Source organism: Tupaia chinensis, unplaced genomic scaffold (genome assembly GCF_000334495.1).
Source record: "Tupaia chinensis unplaced genomic scaffold, TupChi_1.0 Scaffold000054_1, whole genome shotgun sequence".
NCBI classification, from domain to species: domain Eukaryota; kingdom Metazoa; phylum Chordata; class Mammalia; order Scandentia; family Tupaiidae; genus Tupaia; species Tupaia belangeri.
The window spans coordinates 10,626,700-10,647,193 of record NW_006159512.1 but is presented as its reverse complement, the minus strand read 5'-3'; the positions used below and the strand labels follow the sequence as shown (position 1 = coordinate 10,647,193).

Sequence of the window (20,494 nt, the reverse complement as noted above, 5' to 3'; positions counted from 1 at the left end):
AATTTGACCAAGAACGTAATGGTAAGTGGCCAAGTCAAATGTGGCCCCGAATCTTCGCCTCTAAGGTCCATGCACGTTTTAAAGACCAGTTTTTAGTTCGGTGGCTCAGCAGGGCTTCCGAAGGCTATGGAAGGAGTCCAGGAAGAGCCACAGGGAGAGTCTAGCTGAGTGAACGGTGGGTCGTTTCGATGATGGATACTTTTTCTTGAGCTGTATAATCAGTATTTCTGTAGTGGAAAACTAGGGCTTTGAGTGAAAAACTCAGGACTACACCAAACACGTCGTAGGCTTCTGTGTTTAGAAGAGTTATCAATGGGAATAGTTTAGATTAGGATAAATAAGCATTTCAGGGACAGCAGTCCAAAGGCCAAGCACAGGTCTTAATTTTTCTAACCATTGAAATTGAATCACAACAGTGGGGAAAAATTATTTCCTTCACACAAAATAGAAATATTGAGGAATAGAACTGATAAAAACTAGGTAGGCCATCTATGAAGGAAAGGGTGCAGTTTTCTTTGGTACACAGAAGAAGAGTTAGTGGAGAGCCTGCTAGGTATAGACGAGGGCTCTTAGGACTGTAAAGATGCCAGTTTGCTTGAAATTAATTGGTGAAGACCTGCATAAGCTTGGAAATCTGCGTGAGTTATAATAGCTAACGGTGGCGAGTGATCAGGAGTATTTGTGTCCACAGATGATACTCTGTTACAAAGCTACAGTGATTGAAAGTATGGTTCTGACACAAAAACAGATCGTTAATGAGCAGGATGGAAGCCAGAAAGCATATTTGGAGCCTGAATTTAGTTTATAATGTGAATAAAATTAGTGATAGAATTTCAGCATGTGAATCCATAAGAGTTGATTAAATATTGGGAAAAAATAAAATATTTATCTCATTTCAGTAGCTCACATAAGTTCCAGTTGGATGACACTTAAAAGTGGAAAAAAATTAAAAAGAATAAAAAAGCACTACAAGTAAATGCATATCTAATGAATGTGGGAGCAGGGACTGGCAGGTGGCGTGGTGGTTAAAGGCACTGAATTTTCACATGGCCAACCATGGTTCAAGTCCTGGACCTGGTGGCTTCCTTTCTCACTTTCCTGCTCTCTCTCTGGTCAAATTGGAAAATAATAATAAATAAAGTTAAAATAATTATTAAAAAAAAAAGTGGAGAAGCGTTTCTTTTTCTTTTTAGCCCTATTTATGGAGATAAATTGGAAGGCACAACCAAAATAATTTAATTTTTTTTTTTTTGGAGAGATTTTCACTGTAGGGCGCATGCGCTCGCCAGACAGACAGAGAGAGACATAGAGACAGAAAGCGAGAAATCACTCCCCAGGGGGTATGGTCACGCCGCAATCCCTTCTCCTCCATTCTCCTCTCGGGATCTTGGGCACGCACGCACACGCGCCCGGTGTGAGTTTTAAGCCACCGGGTCTGGGACGTGAACTGCGGTCGACTACGTGGGAGTCCAGCGACATAGCCATTACGCTAACTGCTGGTTCCCAATAATTTAATTTTTGAAACAGTTATTCTTTTTTTTTTTTTTTACAGAATTATTTATTTTAATTATTCATTTATTTATTTTATTTTAACCAGAGAGAGGGAAACTGAGAAAGCAAGCCACCAAGTCCGGGACTTGAACTGGTGTTGGCCATGTGGGAATTCAGTATCTTTAACCTCTACACCACTTGCTGACCCCAAGGCAAATATTCTTTCTCCTTTTATTTATTTATTTTTTTGGAGAGGTTTATTTTGTTTTTGTGTTTTTTGTTTTTTTGTTCTTTTTGTTTTGTTATAAGGCGCATGCGCTCGCCAGAAAGACAGAGAAAGAGAGACAGAAAGCGAGAAATCACCCCCCAGGGGGGATGGCCATGCTGCAATCCTTTCTCCTCCATTCTCCTCTCGTGATCCTGGGCATGCACGCACATGCGCCCTGCATGAGTTTAAGCCACCGGGTCCTGGACTCGAACCGCAGTCGACTACATAGGAGTCCAGCGACATAACCATTACGCTAACTTCTGGTCCCTCTGTAATGTCATTTCTAATGTTTGTAAGGCATCCTATATATTAGCTTATGAAAATTTATTTTAATCTTATATTATCAAGATAAGATTTTGGGATCTGAAGGTTCAATAGTAGATCTATTTGTTGTTATTTATTTATTTATTTATTTATTTATTTATTTATTTATTCATTTGAGTGATTTTTGCTATAGGGTTGCATTTGCTGGAGAGACAGAGAAAAATGAGAAATTACCCTTGGAGGATGGCCACGCTGCATCCTCTTCTCCTCCATTCTCCTCTTGGGATGAACAGAGTCAAGAAATATTTATTAAATATCTGTTAAGAAAAACAGTGGAAATAAATTATTTCAATGTACTTGATCAAGCATTTGTTTTTCATCAAATTTTGAGTTTTCAAAATAAAAATACTTTTATTTTGGAAAATAACACAGCAATAAGGTTTTCCTAAACCTTTTTACGTTTTTGGCAGATTTTTTCAAGTATGCAATTACAGGAGTATTTGTTTATGCTTAATTTTTGAGGAAGTCAAAGTAAAGGGAAGTTATTTAAGAGGTCATTTTAACTAAAAATACCTGTTTTAAGAATTTATAGGCTAACATGTCACGTATCAAGTTTTTCGCTTATCAGCATTTAGAGTTCAAGAACTTTGGTTTGTTATAAGGCTCTTCTTTAGTTCCATTTAAAGATAATGCCAGAGAGACTTTGTAACTGCTATGTTCTTATGAGTTTTAACTAATGGAAAAGATACCGGGTACATATACCACCTAAGTCCAATTATAATACTCCAAGTGATGAAAAATAATTTCCAAAAAGTGTAAGATTACCTCCTGTTTTCATAATGACATTTGCTAGCAGATTCTCCCCTAATAGTACACAATGCTGGGCCACGAAACACAGTGGGCAGGCAAGTTACTGTTTATGGTAGTGTGTGCTGTGCTCAAAAGACTGTGGATTTTTGTTTTAAATTGTTTTTATTAGATAATTTAGTTCTAGAATAGAATACACAATGTACTTTAACTTAACAGACATTTTTTAAAATTTTTCAATATAAATATAAAATATTTAAAATATACATTTAAAATACATAAAAATATTTCAAAATATGTAACGTTTTACATAAATAAAGTTCTAAATGTTTTTTAGGTTATTTTTACAAATGAATGTATTTTGGCATATTAGATCTGGAAGAGTCAGTTTTTTAATTTGACAGATCAATTCATTGTAAGTTTTGAGTTTATGTACTTAGAACTTAACATTTTAGCCCATCAGTTATAAACACAGATACACAGAAATTTGAATGATGAGTCTTGTTTCCCTTTCAAGGAGGGCAATTGATTTTTTTTTTTTTTTTTTGAGAGGTTTTTGCTTCAGGGCACGTGTGCTCGCCAGAAAGAGAGAGAAAAGGCGGGAAATCACCCCCGGGGGGATGGCCATGCCACAATCCCTTCTCCTCCATTCTCCTCTTGGGATCTTGGGCACACACGCACACGTGCCCGGCGTGAGTTTAAGCCACCGGGTCTGGGACTCGAACCTCAGTTGACTACATGGGAGTCCAGCGACATAGCTGTTACACCAACTGCTGGTTCCAGAAAGGTGATTATTTATAGGGCAGCGTATGGAAGAGGCAGCATCTGGAAAGCGGGTCGAGGTAGAAAAGCACAAAGTCATGGATTCTCCATGAATCCTCAGCGTGCAGGAGGCATTGGAGCTGGACTTAGATTGTGAAGGGGATGTCTGCGGTGCACATCAGGCTGGAAGGCAGAGGTGGAGGTGACTGGGTGGATCCTGAGTGAGAAGCCAGGCAGGCTGCCCGAGCAGCCAGGGGAGCAGAGCAGGTGAAGGGTCCAGCGTGCGGAGGTGTGTGCTCCCCCGTGCCACGCCTGGGGCAGCTTCTCTCTGCCATCACTTCGTCCTCTCCGTCTGAGGCATTGCTGTCCTTTGAGTGATTCAGATAAAGTCCTGCGAGTCATCGCTGATCCCACTGCCTCGCTCCAGCGTCTGCTCCAATCACGTAGGACAAGTCCCCAGTCCCGTCCTGCGGTCCTTGCTCATGGCCGTGTTCTTGGCCGACCTGTGACAGTCTGACCTGGGTTTCTGTAACGGCCTCCCTGGTCCTGCATTTGCCCTTCTCCAACCCATGGTGAGGAGAAGCCAGAGTTTTATAGGAGAAAGATCCTGGCCCTCCGCATAATACTTCCCTCTGAATCTTAATTGCAGTGGGAATGAAGTCTAATTTCCGCCCAGTGTTCTAAAGGATCCTCCCTGACATTCCTGACTAATGACTGACCCTATCTCACGCTGCCCTCCTCCCCTGCTTCCCGGCTTCCAGCCACTGGCCGTCCTGTTTCTGAACGTGCAGGTTCATCCTTGTGCTTTCGTCCCCAGTGCTCGGCCTTGCTGCCTCTTGTTCATCATTTAGGCCTCAACTAGTGAGGCCTTCACTGAGCGTGCTTTCCAAAGCAGTGCCTTTCCCTTCCCTAATTCCTTCTCCGTTTTGTTTATTCACATCTGCAGTTCCCTTCATTGCACTTGCCTTTCTGACTAGAACCCACTCATTTATTCAGTAGCTGTTGGATCATCGGAAAAGTCATGACACATCTTTGTATCGAAAACCAGAAAAAATGCATCATGAGTTTTCTGACGACCCAGTACTTACTGTTCAACTAACACACGCCAGGCCTTGTTTTAGGCTCTGGATTCACCCATGTATAGCAAAGGAACCCGCCTCCTTACGGGATTCACAGTGGAGGGTGGGGAGAGAAGCAGTACGTAATCAGCCTGACCTCGGACTGGCTTACAGCCGTGCTAGCACTCTGTCGCAGGACGCCAGGTGTGGTGAGGGGCATGGGGTGGTGGGCGCTGGGGTCTGGGTGGGAGTTAGGGACAGGGTGCATATCCAGTAAGGTGGCTCCACTCAGCCTCACGGAATTGGTTATTCAAGTGGAATTTGTTTCTTTTACCTTTAGCTTCAGCAGCAGCCAGCAAAGTGAGTAAGTGCTGCCCTTCTTCCAACTTCCTCTCCCCCCGGGGGAAACAGAACAGCATCATGTCCAACATCACCGTGGACCCAGACGTCAAGCCCGGCGAATATGTCATCAAGAGCCTCTTCGCGGAATTCGCTATTCAAGCGGAAAAGAAAATTGAAGTTGTAATGGCTGAACCTTTGGTGAGTGGAGCTGACCCATGAATCCGAAATATTTTATCGACTTTTGTGTTAACCAGTATAATACAGAACTTCCAAAGGAGATAATACACTTGAAAAGAATATTAAGGAAGAGGTTAGAAGTAAGATAGTGATGAAGAAAGCGGTGGTGACTTTAGACTCTACCTTGAGAAGTTACTGCAGGCCACAGGAGACCAAAAATAGACTTCACCAGGGGGAATGGTGCAGGCAGATAAAACAGAGCTCTTTTCTTTAGCAGAGAAATAAAAAATCGAGACTATTCTGTAGGTCGCGGCTAAGGCCATCACCAAACTTACAATAAACAAGTGAATGTAGGTTGACGCTGACGCCGCGTGAGGCTATACTTAGGGAATGTGAGGCCCTGTGTGGATAGAGCCCGTGGTGGAGGGAGGAAGAGTGGAGACGAACGTCTGGGTTAGATCCTGGAGAGCTGTAAATGTCCCGTAGACAGCACAGCGGTGGGACAGCACGGGAGGGTGGCCTTGTGCGGGAGATCACCCAGCTATCGTGCATCTAGTGCAGGCTGGAGGAACTCCTGGGCCGTGGCCGCAGAAGGAAGTACGAGAAACAAAGACAAAGAATCAGTAGAAGTTGAGATGCAATTAAACAGGAATAGTATCACCATTCCGAGTGAAAATTAAGGATTAAAGATGCCTGAGGGTGTTAGGAAAGGTGGGGTTGCATTCACTTGGGTGAAGCCCCCAGGAATGTTGCTGGGTAGGAGAGAGAATGAAAGGTGTGCAGAAAGCTCGAGATAGCGATCACCTTCTCACATGGGATCGCTTGATTAGTCTCTGCAAATCCTTTTTGAGACTCACGAGAAGTGGAGGCTAGAAGTACAGGTGCTCACATCATCCATATGAGGGTAAAAAATGAAGCCAAAAAACCAGATGATAGCCTTAGGGGAAAGAGGGTGTAGAATAGAATGATTATGTCAAATATTAGGTCGTTGGGAAAGTCATGACGTAGTTTTCTGTGGTTTTCTCTGCAAAAATACATCATGACTTTGCCAGCAACGCAAGAACGTAGGCAGGATTCAGGGATCACTGAGAGATCCGGAAACAGCCTGGCCTGTAAGAGGGCAGTTTCACCTGTGGCTGTGGCTTTAGGGAGTCAGGCTACTCCGAGTTGAAGGGAGGGAAAACGCTATGGCATAGAAGGGAGTGACGGGCTTGAAGACGGTTCAGTTAAAGCTCGTTTGTTCCCCGTATGGCGGGACTAGGGGTTGACGCTTACTGCCAGTTCGACACTTAGGGGGTTGGCCGCTCGCCTGAGGCCCAAAGCCGTGGAGTGGCCAAGAGAAGAGTCAGGTGCAGGGATACTGGCTTGGGATCGTCCCTGGTACACTTCAGGAGAAAGGACCAAAAACCCAGAAGACAGGAGGGATGCCAACCTAGGGGAGGAGGGAAGTCAGAGTAGGTGTTAACAGGGGCCAGACAGTGGTGTAGTGGCTATGTCCTCCTGGCTGACCAGGAGTTCAAGCCCTTGAGTTCGAGGCCCTGATCTGGCAGCTTAAAATCACACTGGGCATGTGTGTGTGTGTGTGTGTGTGTGTGTGTGTGTGTGTGTGCCCAAAATCCTAGAAGAATGGAGGAGAAGGGATTGTGACTATCCCCCCTGGGGAGTGATTTCTCACTATTCTTCTCACTGTCTCTCTTTGTCTCTGGTGAGTGAGCACACATGCCTTATGACTAAAACCTTAAAAAAATAATCACAGAAACTTATGGACATGAATTGGGACCAGCAGTTAGCATAATGGCTATGTCGCTGGACTCCCATGTAGTTGACCGTGATTCGAGTCCCGGACCCGGTGGCTTAAAACTCACGCTGGGCACGTGTGCGTGGGTGCCCAAGATCCTGAGAGGAGAATGGAGAAGGGATTGTGGCGTGGCCATCCCCCCTGGGGGGTGATTTCTTGCTTTCTGTCTCTGTGTCTCTCTCTTTCTGGCGAGCTCACACACCCTATAACAAAAACCTCTCCAAAAAAAGAAGCCTATGGACACGAATTGATGAGAAGATCTGATTATAAATGCTTAATCTAGAAAATGGCAATTTTCAATTTCAGTAGTCTCTGAATTATATATACATTGTTATGTAACTCTACTTAAACCATTTACAGTAAGAATATACATTAAAAATGTGTTATGGAGAATTTTAAACATACATTAAAGTACAGATTATAGTGAACACTCAGGACCCATTGCCTGGATTTAGCAATTTTCAACTCACACAGCACAGTTTACAAACATCGGGGCAGCCGGTGGCGTGATGGTGAAGACTCTGGACTCCCACATGGCCGACCACAGTTTGAGTTCTGGTCCCAGTGGCTTAAAAATCACACTGGGCACGTGTGAGTACGTGACCAAAATCCTGGGAGGAGAATGGGGCAGGGATTGTGGTGAGGCCATCCCCCTGGTGGGCTGTTTCTCACTAACCCCCTGACTGTCTCTCTCCGATGAGCACATGTGCCCTATGGCAAAAGCCTAAAAGCAGACAGACGAACAGGAACTTCACGTTGACCACGTACCCTACAGCAGTGCTGTGCACGCAGTCCTATCACGTGAGCTGTCATTTGGAAATGTAGCGGTCTCGAGAGTGGAAGTGTGGGAGAGAGCACAGATACAGCCATCTACTGGACTCGGTTTATGAGACGGCGGATTGTTCTCTCTCCTTCCTCTCCCCTCCTGCACCGTCGTCACTGTCCTGTTTGGGCTCAGCCTCTGTCAGGTTAGGCCCAGGCCGGAACCTTCCAGCCAGTCAAGGAGACCATCCCTTTCATTTTCTTCCTCGTAGTAGACTCTTCTTTATCTGAAACACAAGGATTTTCAGTTTTCTACTTTAAAAATCATACTACTTTCTATTGCTGTGGATTCAGTTCAGGTTCTCAGTAGGTCCCTTGGGCCCTTCCTGGTCTCGTGGATTCTTGGATAATACAGAGGATACCTTAAGTACCGCGGCCCATAGTAGGACCTTCTATATAGTCACTTCTCCTGGTGTGTGCGGTCTTATTTTTCTCTCAGAGTAAAATGCTTTTAGGACCAGCAGGTGGCATGGTGGTTAAGGCACTGGACACTCCCACATGGCTGACCGTGGTTCAAGTCCCAGACCTGGTGGCTTGCTTTCTCATTTTCTCCCTCTCTCTAACTCTCTCTCTGTGTCTCTGTCTGGTCAAATCAAAAATAGATAAATGAATAAATAAACAAAATTAAAATAAATAATTCTTTTTAAAAAGTAAAATGCTTTTAACTCTTGTTTTTTAAAACAAAACACTGCTCATTCCTCCAAACTTCCCATTTGTTCTCTTTGAGAGAGCGATCCTCCCCCAAGCTAAACAAGTGCTTCGTTTTTATCATCGTAATGTGTCATGTTCCTGGATTATCATTGTCACAGAGAGCAGGTCGTTTGCCTGTTTAACTCCTCTTGGGTGAGTTTCTCCGTACCAGGACCCGGCTTCTCATGTCTCTGTGTCTGTAGCAATGGTGGGTACTTGGGAGAAGGGGTTCAGTAAAGGTCTGTCTAGTGAGTTGAATATAGTCCTAAGGAACAGTGCTGTGGGGCCAGCAGGTGGCATGTGGTTAAGGCGCTGGATCCCACATGGCCGGCCAGAGTTTGAGTCCTGGACCCAGCGGCTTAAAAATCACACTGGCACACGTGTGTGTGTGCCCCAAATCCCGAGAGGAGGATGGAGGAGAAGGGACTGTGGCATGGCCATCCCCCCTGGGGGTGATTTCTCACTTTCTGTCTGTCTCTCAGGGAGCACATATAACCTACAGCAAAAATCTTTCCCAAAAAAGTAAAAAGAACCCTCTGCGGCAGTGCCCCTGTCCACCCGACAGAGCACAGTATTGTTAGAAGGTAACTCTGGACAGACCTGTCGTGTGGTCTGAGGTGTGACACCGTGGGGAGCAGGGGAGGTTCCATCAGGATGTACTGTTCCCACCCAGCGTCAGAACGGGCGCCCCTGCTTACTCCTCCTGTGCAGCAGAACACCTGCGTCCCCACCAGGTCTTGCATGTTCCTACCGTACACTCCCGTATTCCGGCATCGCTGCTGCTGCTCCGGCTCATCTCCGCCAGCTTTGTCTTCATTTACATCCAGGTCTGAGCAGATCGGAAATCCATAGTGGCCAGATGAGCGCATGGAAGCACACTGAACCTGACATCGCTGCAATGTTTATGTTACTGCTTCCGATGCTTTCATTGCGATTTCATTTATTCTCAGATTGATTTTGTGCCCTTTCAAGTAATCAGCAATGATCCAGGGTGACTCTGAGTTCTCGTTTGAAAGTCTTACAGGCTCATTGGGCTCACTGTGAAGGAAGCAGTGTCCAGGCCAAGGGGCCGCGGTGGCCTGTGGTCCCTCGGGCACATTACAGAGAATCCCAGAAGCTCGGGTGTGAGCGGCTTTGGCGGAAAAGCCCGGTCTACTACTAAAATGAGAGCACGGACTTTCTGAGTGTTAGAAACCATGAGAGGAGGTTAGGGGCCACAGGACTCCCAGACTAGCCGAGCTTGGTTTTCAGCCACAATTCCATGTTCATTTCAGAAGGAGGACTTGGGAAGGCGATTGAGGCTGTGAGCTCGCAGCCGAGACCTTGGACTTCCCTCTCAGAGGAGAGAGGGCTTAGCAGCCGCTCAGGCACCTGCAGGTGTATCCGCTCACCTTTCAGGGTGCCCGACTGGGGAAGGGACGGGACAGCAAGGCTGCAGTACACTGCAGCCTTTGGTTGAGGCCCAGCACTCAGAGAACTTTGCAATTTCTGTTATTTTTGGAGAATGTTAAATGTGTGTATGTGTGTGTTTTGAAAAATTATTTATTTCATTTATTATTACTACTTTTAAAATTTGCTATAGAGCATGTGTTATCATCAGAGAGAAACAGAGAGAGAGACAGAGAGAGGGAAAGTGAGAAAGCAAGCCGCCAGGACCAGAACTCAGACAGTGGTTGGCCATGTGGCAGCCCAGTACTTGAACCAGTACGCCACTCTGCTGGCTCTGTGCATGAGTGTTTTCAAAAAGTTTCTTCCATGAATGAAACAGTTAATAGCAGCCTCAGCAGGGCCGCACACCTTGCTGAATGTGCCGTGGAGGTGGCACCACCCAGCCCTGTAGGTGTAGGTATAAATGCATTTTAAAAGGCTTCTTCTCTTTGCATGATCTGTTTCCTCCAAATGTATTTTGCTGTTAGTTTTGTCTTCTTGCATGTTTGTTTTAGCATATATTTTAATAATGAAGCACTGAACAGCTCACTGGAAACCCAGTATGCTTTGAAGAGCCTTTATCTATGTATGTATCTATTTATGTATCTATCTATGTATGTATCTATCTGTGTATCTGTGTATCTATCTATCTATCTATCATCTATCTATCTATCTATCCATGTATCTATCTGTCTATGTATCTATCTATATATCTATGTATCTATCTATCTATATCTATGTATCTATGTATCTATGTATCTATGTATGTATCTATCTATGTATCTATCTATGTATGTATCTATCTGTGTATCTGTGTATCTATCTATCTATCTATCATCTATCTATCTATCTATCCATGTATCTATCTGTCTATGTATCTATCTATATATCTATATATCTATCTCTGTATCTGTCTATGTATCTATGTATCTATCTATATCTGTCTATGTATCTATCTATGTATCTTTGTATCTATGTATCTATCTATCTATCTATATATCTGTCTATGTGTCTATCTATGTATCTATCTGTCTATGTATCTATGTATCTATCTATCTATGTATCTGTATGTATCTATCTGTGTATCTATGTATGTATCTATCTGTCTATGTATCTATGTATCTGTCTACGTGTCTATCTATGTATCTATCTGTCTATGTATCTATGTATCTATCTATCTATGTATCTGTCTATGTATCTATCTATCCATGTATTTTCAGTTGCTAGAGGGCATGAGCACTCACCAGAGAAAGGGCTAGAGAGGGACAGGGGAGGTGCAGGAGCACTCCCCACAGGGTGTGGCCGTGCCTCAGTTCCTTCTCCACTTCTCCCCTTGGGATGTTGAGCATGCATGCACGTGGGCCAGTGTGCTTCTCGGCCTCTGGGTCCAAGACTTACCGTGCATTCAACTGTGTGGGATGCGGCCACCTTCACCACCATGCCACCAGCTGGCCCTGGAATAGCTCTCCCTCGCACCTCCCCCCAGTTTTTGCTGTAGAGCGCATGTACTCACAGGAGAGAGACAGGGAGAGAGGGAGATAAAGTGGGAAATCATCCCCAGGGGGGTGGCCCTGCCATGATCCCTTCTCCTCTGTTCTCCCCTCTGGATTTTGGGCACACATGCACGTGCGCCCTGCATGATTTTCAAGCGGCTGGGTCCTGGACTTGAACCGCAGAGTGGCCATCTGGGATGTGGCTGCCTTAACCTCCATGCCACCAGCAGGCCGTGGAATAGCCTTGTAAACTACGGGCTTGGCTGTGCAATCATCCGGACCACCAGTGTCAGGTCTTCTTCTCGGGTCTAGTCAGAGTCCACAGAGACGCTCCCTGAATGGGAGGGTTTTTAGGGTGTGGCTGCCGGCCTCCTGGGGAGCTAGGACAGAAGATACCTGGGGTTTTGCTATTGGCTATATAAACTGTTCCTGACCTCCCTGTGTTCAGTGTGATACCCACAGTTAGCTGCAGTAGCCTCAGGTAGCATCTCTGTATTTTGCCCTTTTCTTTTTGTGAGAGAGATTTTTGATATCGGGTGCATGTGCTTGCTGGAGAGCCTGAGAGACAGAAAGCAAGAAATCACCCCCCGGGGGGATGACCACCCCACAGTCCCTTCTCCACTCTCCTCTCAGGATCTGGGGCAGACAGGCATGCACACGTGCCCAGCATGAGTTTAAGCCACCAGGTCCGGGACTCAAACCGTTGTCAACTACATGAGAGTCCAGCGACCTGACCATTACACCATTTGCTGGTCCCTTTCCTAACAGCCATTTCCCTGTGGGTGAGGTGGAGGGACAGCGGGTGGAAAGGGTCTGACTCGCTCCTTCTGCCAGCCCCTTGTCCCATCCCCCTTGGCCGTGCCAGAGTCCCCAGGTGTGCGGATTCCAGAGCCTCGGGAGGGAGTCCCGGGCTCCATCAACGCCAGCTTTCCTCCACTCCTGGCCTGGTGAGCGCACACACTTCCCGCAGTCCTCCCCTGCTGTCACCTCCGGTCACAGCACGTGAAACCTCAGTCCCACTCCATCAGCCCCCGTGCTCTCTCGTCAGGCTGTCGGCTCTGTGAAGGCGGGACCGCGTCCATGTTCAGGACCGTGTCCCCAGGGCCTAGGCAGCGCCTGGCCCACTGTGCGTCAGTGAGTGACCTGGGCCAAGAGGCCACGGCTTCCCCGTTGACTCGGCCGCAGGCTCGCTATCTCCTGCCTGCTTCTCTGTCCCCTCCTTCTCCCGGTCCTCTGGGCTGCAGCCCTTAGAGTGCTTTTATTGCCTTGATGGGGTGCAGGAGAGAATGTTGGCTGTGTGTTCAGCCTGCCACCCGTAATTATGAACGACTGAATTACGTCGGGATTATTACCGTCCCTGCGTCTTCTCGCTTACCTTGCTGGGTATTCTGTACACACGTGTTTCTCAGCTCGTGGCGTTCGGTCGCAGTAAGCCCATCCTTCCTCGAAGATATTGTCAGTCAGAAATGCTCTTAAGACACCTAACCCGCTCAACATCATACCTTAACCATGCTCAGAACACTTCCCTTAGCCTCCACTAGGAAACTCATCTGTGGGGCCAGCAGGTGGCATGGTAGTTAAGGGTGCTGGATTCCCATGTGGCCAACCGTGGTTCAAGTCCCAGACCTGGTGGCTTGCTTTCTCACTTTCTATCTCTCTGTCTCGCTCTCACTTTGTCCCTCTTTGGTCAAATTAAATGAATGAATGAATGAATGAATGAAGTTAAATAAAAAAATAATATTTTATTTTTAAAAAGGAGGCTCACCTAGCACCAAGTTTATTTTATAATAAAATGTTGACATCTGTGATTTCTTGAGTACTGCACAGAAAGTGAAAGTCAGAGTGCATGGTATGTGGAGTGTGGATTCTAGCGAATGCATATGGAGACACACAGTGATTTTTGTGTTCTCCAGAAAGTAAAACAAATCCCAGGTTGAGCCCTCCTAAGTCAGGGATCATCTGTACACCACTTGCAGAGTCAAATTAGAATATAAGGGATTGTGGGCCTTCGGATTATTATTAATTTGGGGGAACACCAGGTGGCATAATGATTATGTCAGTGGATTCCAACACAGTCAACTGTGGTTCAAGTCCTGGACCTGGCGGCTTAAAACTCATGCCGGGCACATGCACTTGTATGCCCCAAATCCTGAGACAAGAACAGAAGAGAGGGGATTGCGGTGTGGCCATCCCCCTGGAGCGATTTCTTGCTTTTTGTCTCCCTGGTGCATGCACACGCTGAAGCAAAAAAAAAAAAAAAAATCTTAAAAACAAAAGAATTATTATTCCTTTTTTTATTTTCTTAAAAATAATACTATTTTCAAAAGTGGACATTGTTCTAAAGGTTTTTTATTTAAAGAATTATTTACTAAATTTTATTTATTAAGTGTTATTATTTTTAAATTTGCTATAGGGCATGAGCGGTCACCAGAGTGAGCAAGAGAGAGAGAGAGAGAGAGAGAAAACATGCTACCACGTCTGGGACTTGAACTGCAGCTCGCCATGTGGGAGTCCAATGCCTTAACCACCACGCCACCTCCTGGCCTCAGTTCTAAAGATTTTATAATAAAAAACATCTCTTCTGTTCAGGTTCACAACAACAATGTTATTAGTTTACCAATTTTTGTCGTCGTGTATCCATCCCTATAGCACCTTTAAAAAAAAAAAACACAAATGGGGGCTAGCAGGTTGTGTGGGGGTTAAGGCACTGGATCCCACACGGCCGACTCCACAGTTCGAGTCCCAGATCTGGTGGCATGAAAAATACATCAGGCACATGTGCATTCGTGCCCCAAATCCCACAAGGAGGAAGGAGGAGAGACTGTGGTGTGGCCATCCCCCGGGGGGTGGTTTTTCATGGTTGCTCTGTCTCTCTTTGTCTTTTTTGGCAAGCAAGCATACATACCCTGGGTAAAAATGTTTTTAAAAAAAAAAAGAAAGGAATATACAACAATTAAATAATAAGAAATTATAAAATTTTAAAAAATGGAGGGGAGATGTACCTAATTTTACGTACGTGCATATATTTTACTTTTTTTTTTTTTTTTGCTATAGGGCGTGTGCGCTCGCCAGACAGAGAGAAAGAGACAGAGAGATAGAAAGCGAGAAATCACCCCCCAAGGGGGATGGCCATGCCGCAATCCCTTCTCCTCCATTCTCCTCTCGGGATCTTGGGCACGCACGCACACGCGCCCGGCGTGAGTTTAAGCCACCGGGTCCGGGACACGAACCGCGGTCGACTACGTGGGAGTCCAGCCATTACGCTAACTGCTGGTCCCACGTATGTGCATATATTTTACTTTAACATGTATTTATACGTCTATTTCCTTGAACAGCGTAAATTAAAAGTTGCCCCATCCCGGTCCATATACGTTTGTTTTATTCTAACAGTCGAGCATTACTTCAATAATGGAAGTGCCATAATTCTCCTCTTTAGCCAGTCTCTGTTGGTAGTTTTAGGCCTCGCGTAGTTTGGGGCTCTCGTGGGAAAAAAATGCTCTAGTAAATATTCTCGTACACAAGCCCTGCATACGTGTATGTGCAAACACAGACAATAATTTTTACTCTTGGTATTTATTTTTAGTTTCCTGAAGGCACATGTTTGCTCGAGAGAGACAGAGAGAGGGAGAGTGCAACCCCCGGTGGTCACCCTGCATCCCTTCTCCTCCACCTCGTCCTGCCAGGATCTGGGCGCGCGCACACTCCTGGCATGCTTTTCAAGCCACGGGGGCCTGGATTTGAAATGCGATCAGCCATTTATTCCATATTTTTGTACTGATGATGCGATTATCCTTTTGCACTAATATTTCCTGGGCCAGCAGGCGATGTGGTTGGGGCGCTGGACTCCCACGTGGCCGACGTTGGTTTGAGTCCTGGACCAGGCAGGTTCTCACTTTCCCTTCCTCTCTTTGTGTCTCTGATCCAATTAAAAATAAAACTAATAAATATAAATAAATACATAATTCTTGGAGAGATTTTCACTGTAGGGCGCATGCGCTCGCCAGACAGACGGAGACAGAGACAGAAAGCGAGAAATCACCCCCCAGGGGGGATGGTCACGCCGCAATCCCTTCTCCTCCATTCTCCTCTCGGGATCTTGGGCACGCACGCACACGTGCCCGGCGTGAGTTTTAAGCCACCGGGTCCGGGACACAAACCGCGGTCGACTACGTGGGAGTCCAGCGACATAGCCATTACGCTAACTGCTGGTTCCCAATACATAATTCTTTTAAGTTATTCCTGCATTGGGCTAGCCAGCGTGTGGTGGTTAAGGTGGCGCGATCCCACACGGCCAGTGCACGGTTCAGGTTCCCGAACGGGCAGCTTGAAGATCACGCTGGGCGCATGTGCCCACAATTCCAGGAGGATGGAGACGCGGTGGCGGCGTGGCCGTCACCCTGAGGGCGCTGTCTCACTCTCTCTCTGCGTCAGTCTCTCTTGTGAGTGCATGTGCCCTACAGCAAATTAAAAAAAAAAAAAGAATCCTCAATTATTGTGGGAAAAGCTGCCCACCCCCATTTCCCGCTTGAGGGAAAAGTTCTGCAAAAATGTCAGGTCTTCAGAAATACTGGACGAAGTGTAGCTCGTGGAGGAATAAGAGGTGTTAAACTTAGGGAGCAGCGCGAGCGTGCTGATGGCGAGCACTGTCCTTTTCGCTGTAGTTTGGGCCGTAACTGTGTGTGTAACAGTTCCACGTGAGCAGTGAGCCGCGTAGGTCGGCAGTGCAGCGGGCCTCACCGTACCACGGGAGTTCTTTTAAGTGTATGTATTTCTTCCATGAGACAGTGAGAGAGAGAGACAGAGAGAGAGAGGGAGAGACAGAGAGAGGGAGAGGAAGGAGGAGGGAGCGAGGGAGGGGCAGCACCCTGACTAGGGTCTTGATGGCGCAGTCCACGCCAGCACCAGCGGCCACGGGCCACCGGCCCACGCGGGGCAGGGTAATCTCTTGATTGGAACCTTCGCCTGGCCCTCGTCATTAAAGATCTCTGAACTTTATGTTTACATTGGGAAAAACTCCATACTGTATTCCATAGCCCCCGTCTCTCTTGTTTCGTTTTTTTCCCAATTTGTGCTATAGGGAGGTCTGTGCTCACCTGAGAGAGAGAGAGAGAGAGAGAAGCCCTGCCCCGGGGGATGGCCATGCCGCGGTTTTCCTCCATCCTCCCTGGGACCTTGGGCATGCGCACCTGCTCCCAGTATGATTGTCAGGCCGCTGGCCTGGACCCAGACTGCACAGCTCGCCATGTGGGATCTGCACGGATCTTGGGCATGCGCACCTGCTCCCAGTGTGATTGTCAGGGCGCCGGTCTGAACCCAGACTGCACAGCTCGCCATGTGGGATCCGCACTTTAGCCTCCGCACGCCTGCCGGCCTCGTCTCCACCTGACATACGCAGCTCACGTTAGCGTAGTCAACTTTCTTCAAGAACTCAGTGCTTTTCAAACTGTTAGGCAGTTTTAGAAACAGTATTCTTTGGGATTTACAATGGGATGTAACTATTCACGGTTTTACTGCAATTACAGAGCTAGTTAATTGTGTACTTTATACACACCCATCCCATGGTGCAAGTACATGTGTAGTTCTTAGAGATGAAAGACTTGTTCTACAAGATCATTGCCAAAGTGTGCTTCCCGGTGAGGGTCCAAGTGCTAAGAATATACTAAAGCCTCTCTTAAGAAAGTAAAATACGGGGCCAGCAGGTGGCATGGCCGACCATGTGGTTGACCACGGCTTTAGTGCTCGACCTGGCATCTTGCTTTCTCATTTTCTCTCTCTCTGTCTTTCTCTGGTGAGTGCATGTGCCCTATAGCAAATTAAAAATAATAACAGTAGTGACCAGCAGTTGGGCGTAATGGCTATGTCGCTGGACTCCCATGTGGTTGACCGTGTTTAAGTCCTGGTAAACTCACATTGGGTGCATGTGTGGCGTGCCTACATGCACTCACCAGAGAAAGACAGAGAGAGGGAAAATGAGAAAGATCCCGAGAGGAGAGTGGAGGAGAAGGTATTGCAGCATGGCCATCCCCCCTGGGGTGGAGTGATTTCTCGCTTTCTGTCTCTCTGTCTCTGTTTTTTTGGTAAGCGCACGCGCCCTATAGCAATAATAATAATGATAATAATAAAATAAGTCATAAAAAAAAGAAAGTGCTATGGGTTCAGATGTTTTCCTGATCCTGTTTAAATTAGGAAGGGTGTGTGTGTGTGTGTGTGTGTGTGTGTGTAATAATTTTTAAAACTTCAGTTTATTTCATAGGTGAGTGACGTTTGTTTCTCTGTGAATATTCATGTAGAAAGCATATTCTAGACACTTCAGAAAACCTCAGCAGAACCAGTGTCATATATTCGAACCTAACTTCAGACTTTGCTTATGCATAAACACAGTCAGGTCAGTAACCAGATGTGGGGTCACCAGCTAGGTAGAAAGAAGATGGACAAGAGAGAGCGTATGACGTGTACTCTTTCTTTCTTTCTTTCTTTCTTTCTTTCTTTCTTCCTTTCTTTCTTTCTTTCTTTCTTTCTTTCTTTCTTTCTTTCTTTCTTTCTTTTTCCTTAGGTTTTTGCTATAGGGCATGTGTACTTGCGGGAGAGAGACAGAGACAGTAAGAGAAAAAGTGAGAAGTCATCCCCCAGCAGTTCCTTCTCCATTCTCCTGGACTTTGGATTTGCATGCACACACGCCCAGTGTGACTTTCAAGCTTCCACGTCCGGGACTCAAACTGTGGGAATCCAGTGCCTTAACCACCACACTACCTGCTTGGCATTAAATTTGGTTTGGCTTAAGAGAAAAAATAAATCTAAAAAGATTTATTTTATGAATAAATCCCCAGCAAGTTTAAGAATGTGAACAAGGGACCAGCAGTTAGCGTAATGGCTTTGTCACTGGACTCCCATGTATTCGACCGTGGTTCAAGCTTCGAGACCGATGACTTAAATTCACGCCAGGCGCACGTGCGCGTGCGTGTGTGTGCGCACGCGTGCCCAAAATCCCGAAAGGAGAATGGAGGAGAAGGGATTGTGGCGTGGCCATGGCCCTGGGGGTTGATTTCTCGCTTTCTGTCTCTCTGTCTCTCTGTCTCTCTTTCTGGCGCGCGCATGCTCACTATAGCAAAAACCTCTACCAACAACAACAACAACAACAAAAAGAATGTGAACAAGGCATCTGTTTTCTTTGTAGAAAATACAGATTTATTTACATGTACAAACTAGGACACAGACATTCTAGCTGTCCTTTCATACCTGTTATTCTCCTGTTGAATTAATAATTGGGAGCATTTCTGTAGTGAGTGTAGTTCCCCTCTGACTTCACTGCGCAGGGTTAATATTTGCCCTGATTTACTGACCCACTCCTCCTCGTACACTGATAGTGCTTCTCATTTTAACTTTTTAAAACTTTTAAATTCACTTATTTACTTATTTTAACTTTTAAACTTATTCACTTTAATTAATTTATTTTATTTTTAATTATGATTTTTAGAGGCTTATTATTTATTTACAGTCATTCACTGTATATCAATACAGTATACAAAATGAGATTTCCATCCAGTATACATTCTATATTGACTCAGTCAAGGATATTACCATACATGTTACCATCAACAAAGAATTTTCTGTTTCTTGCTTCTTATCTGCTTTGCCTTTTCCCCCCTTAATTCCCTACCTGTCACGCTCTGCCAGCTCCCCCCATACACACACTGTCTCTGGTATACACAGTTGCTTCCCATGCTGGTTTTTTTTTTTTTTTCTTCTTCACATTTTATTGATTCACTGAAGATCTTAAAGACTTTCAGTAGCAAGCACAGCTAAAATGTACATATTTAAAAACGCGTATCCGACTTTAGGCATAAACCTCAGTGAATAAAGTGAACATACTATGAATTAGCACCTAGCTGGGGCTGTATAGCTTACCGCAGTCATTAAATAGGTATTCATAGGTATTTTTTAATGCATTTTTTAATTTCAAAAAAAAGTTTTAGTTTAATAGATAAAAATAAAAAAAATAGTAAGAGAAATTTGCTTCAAACTTAAAGCCGTGAAAATGGTCAGGATTCAGTTCAAATAGTCGGTAGATGAACCTATCAGCAGTTCAAGAGAAGACAAAAAGTCTTAACTATGGAAATTAAAGTATCGAAGAAAATAAGTGATGTTTTAGTCTAAAGTGAAAAATGCTATTTCACTAGTTCAGACTCACGTAATTAATCTCTCTTTTGCTGAATTTGCGGTGTTCCTGGGGTCCGATCTTTCCATTTAAACTCTGGAAGTTAACATTCGACTCTGGACTTGTCCCTCCCGTTAGGCTGGCCCTTCTCTTGGTTGTTTCTTGTACTCTTATTTCCGTGTGTCCAACTGTAGTTTTCCTGGTCTAGCATCCCCTTCAGCACTTCTTGGAGAGCTGGTCTGGTGTTGGTAAATTCTTTCAGGTTTTGTTTATCCGAGAATGTTTTTGTCTTTTTTCCCCATATGAAAGATAATCTTGCTGGGTACAGTATTCTTGCTTGAAATTGTTTTTCTCTTAACACTTTGAATATATTTTCTCATTCTTTCCTTGCTTGTATTGTTTCCGATGAGAGGACCAACATTAGCCTTATGGGCTATCCTTCGAAAGTAACTTGACGTTTCTCTCTTTCCTGTGGTAGCTTCTCAAATAGACGGGAAGCTGGAACAAATTCAGTACAGCAGGGACCATCGTGTGCTCCGACACGGATACAATCCCGTCAACAGCTTCATCTGCCAGCATTTACAGTGATCCAAAGAAAATGTACCAAGAAGTTACTTTCCGAAAGTGTTATATTGTACTGGTAATATATTACTGATATCATTTTGGAAGTGAAGTACTCTGGTTTGATTTCAGACGAAAGTATATACAGTAACAACTCTCCCCTTCAACCCCCACCCCAACTCCCCCCTTTCTCCAGTTACTCAGTTTTCCTTCCTACTCGCAGTCATGTTTCTTTTTTATCTCTCTGTATCTCCGTCTATGTTGCTAGCAAAGGGGGATGTTTTTAGTATGTACTCAGTATATCTAGGAGACTTTTCCATGTCTGCAAACAGGGAGTTACGTCATTCTTTTTTTTTTTTTAATGTTTTTTTAGCCTTT

General features: G+C 45.2%; 1 protein-coding gene across 1 annotated transcript in view; it reads left to right on the top strand.

Annotated features, from left to right (window-relative positions):
* FRYL (FRY like transcription coactivator) overlaps positions 1 to 20,494 on the top strand; it is a 210,074-nt gene that overhangs the window by 41,908 nt on the left and 147,672 nt on the right. The window contains 1 exon segment of the mRNA XM_027775907.1: positions 4,991 to 5,190. Within this exon segment, the coding sequence (XP_027631708.1) occupies positions 5,071 to 5,190 (120 nt within the window). The 5' untranslated portion in view covers positions 4,991 to 5,070.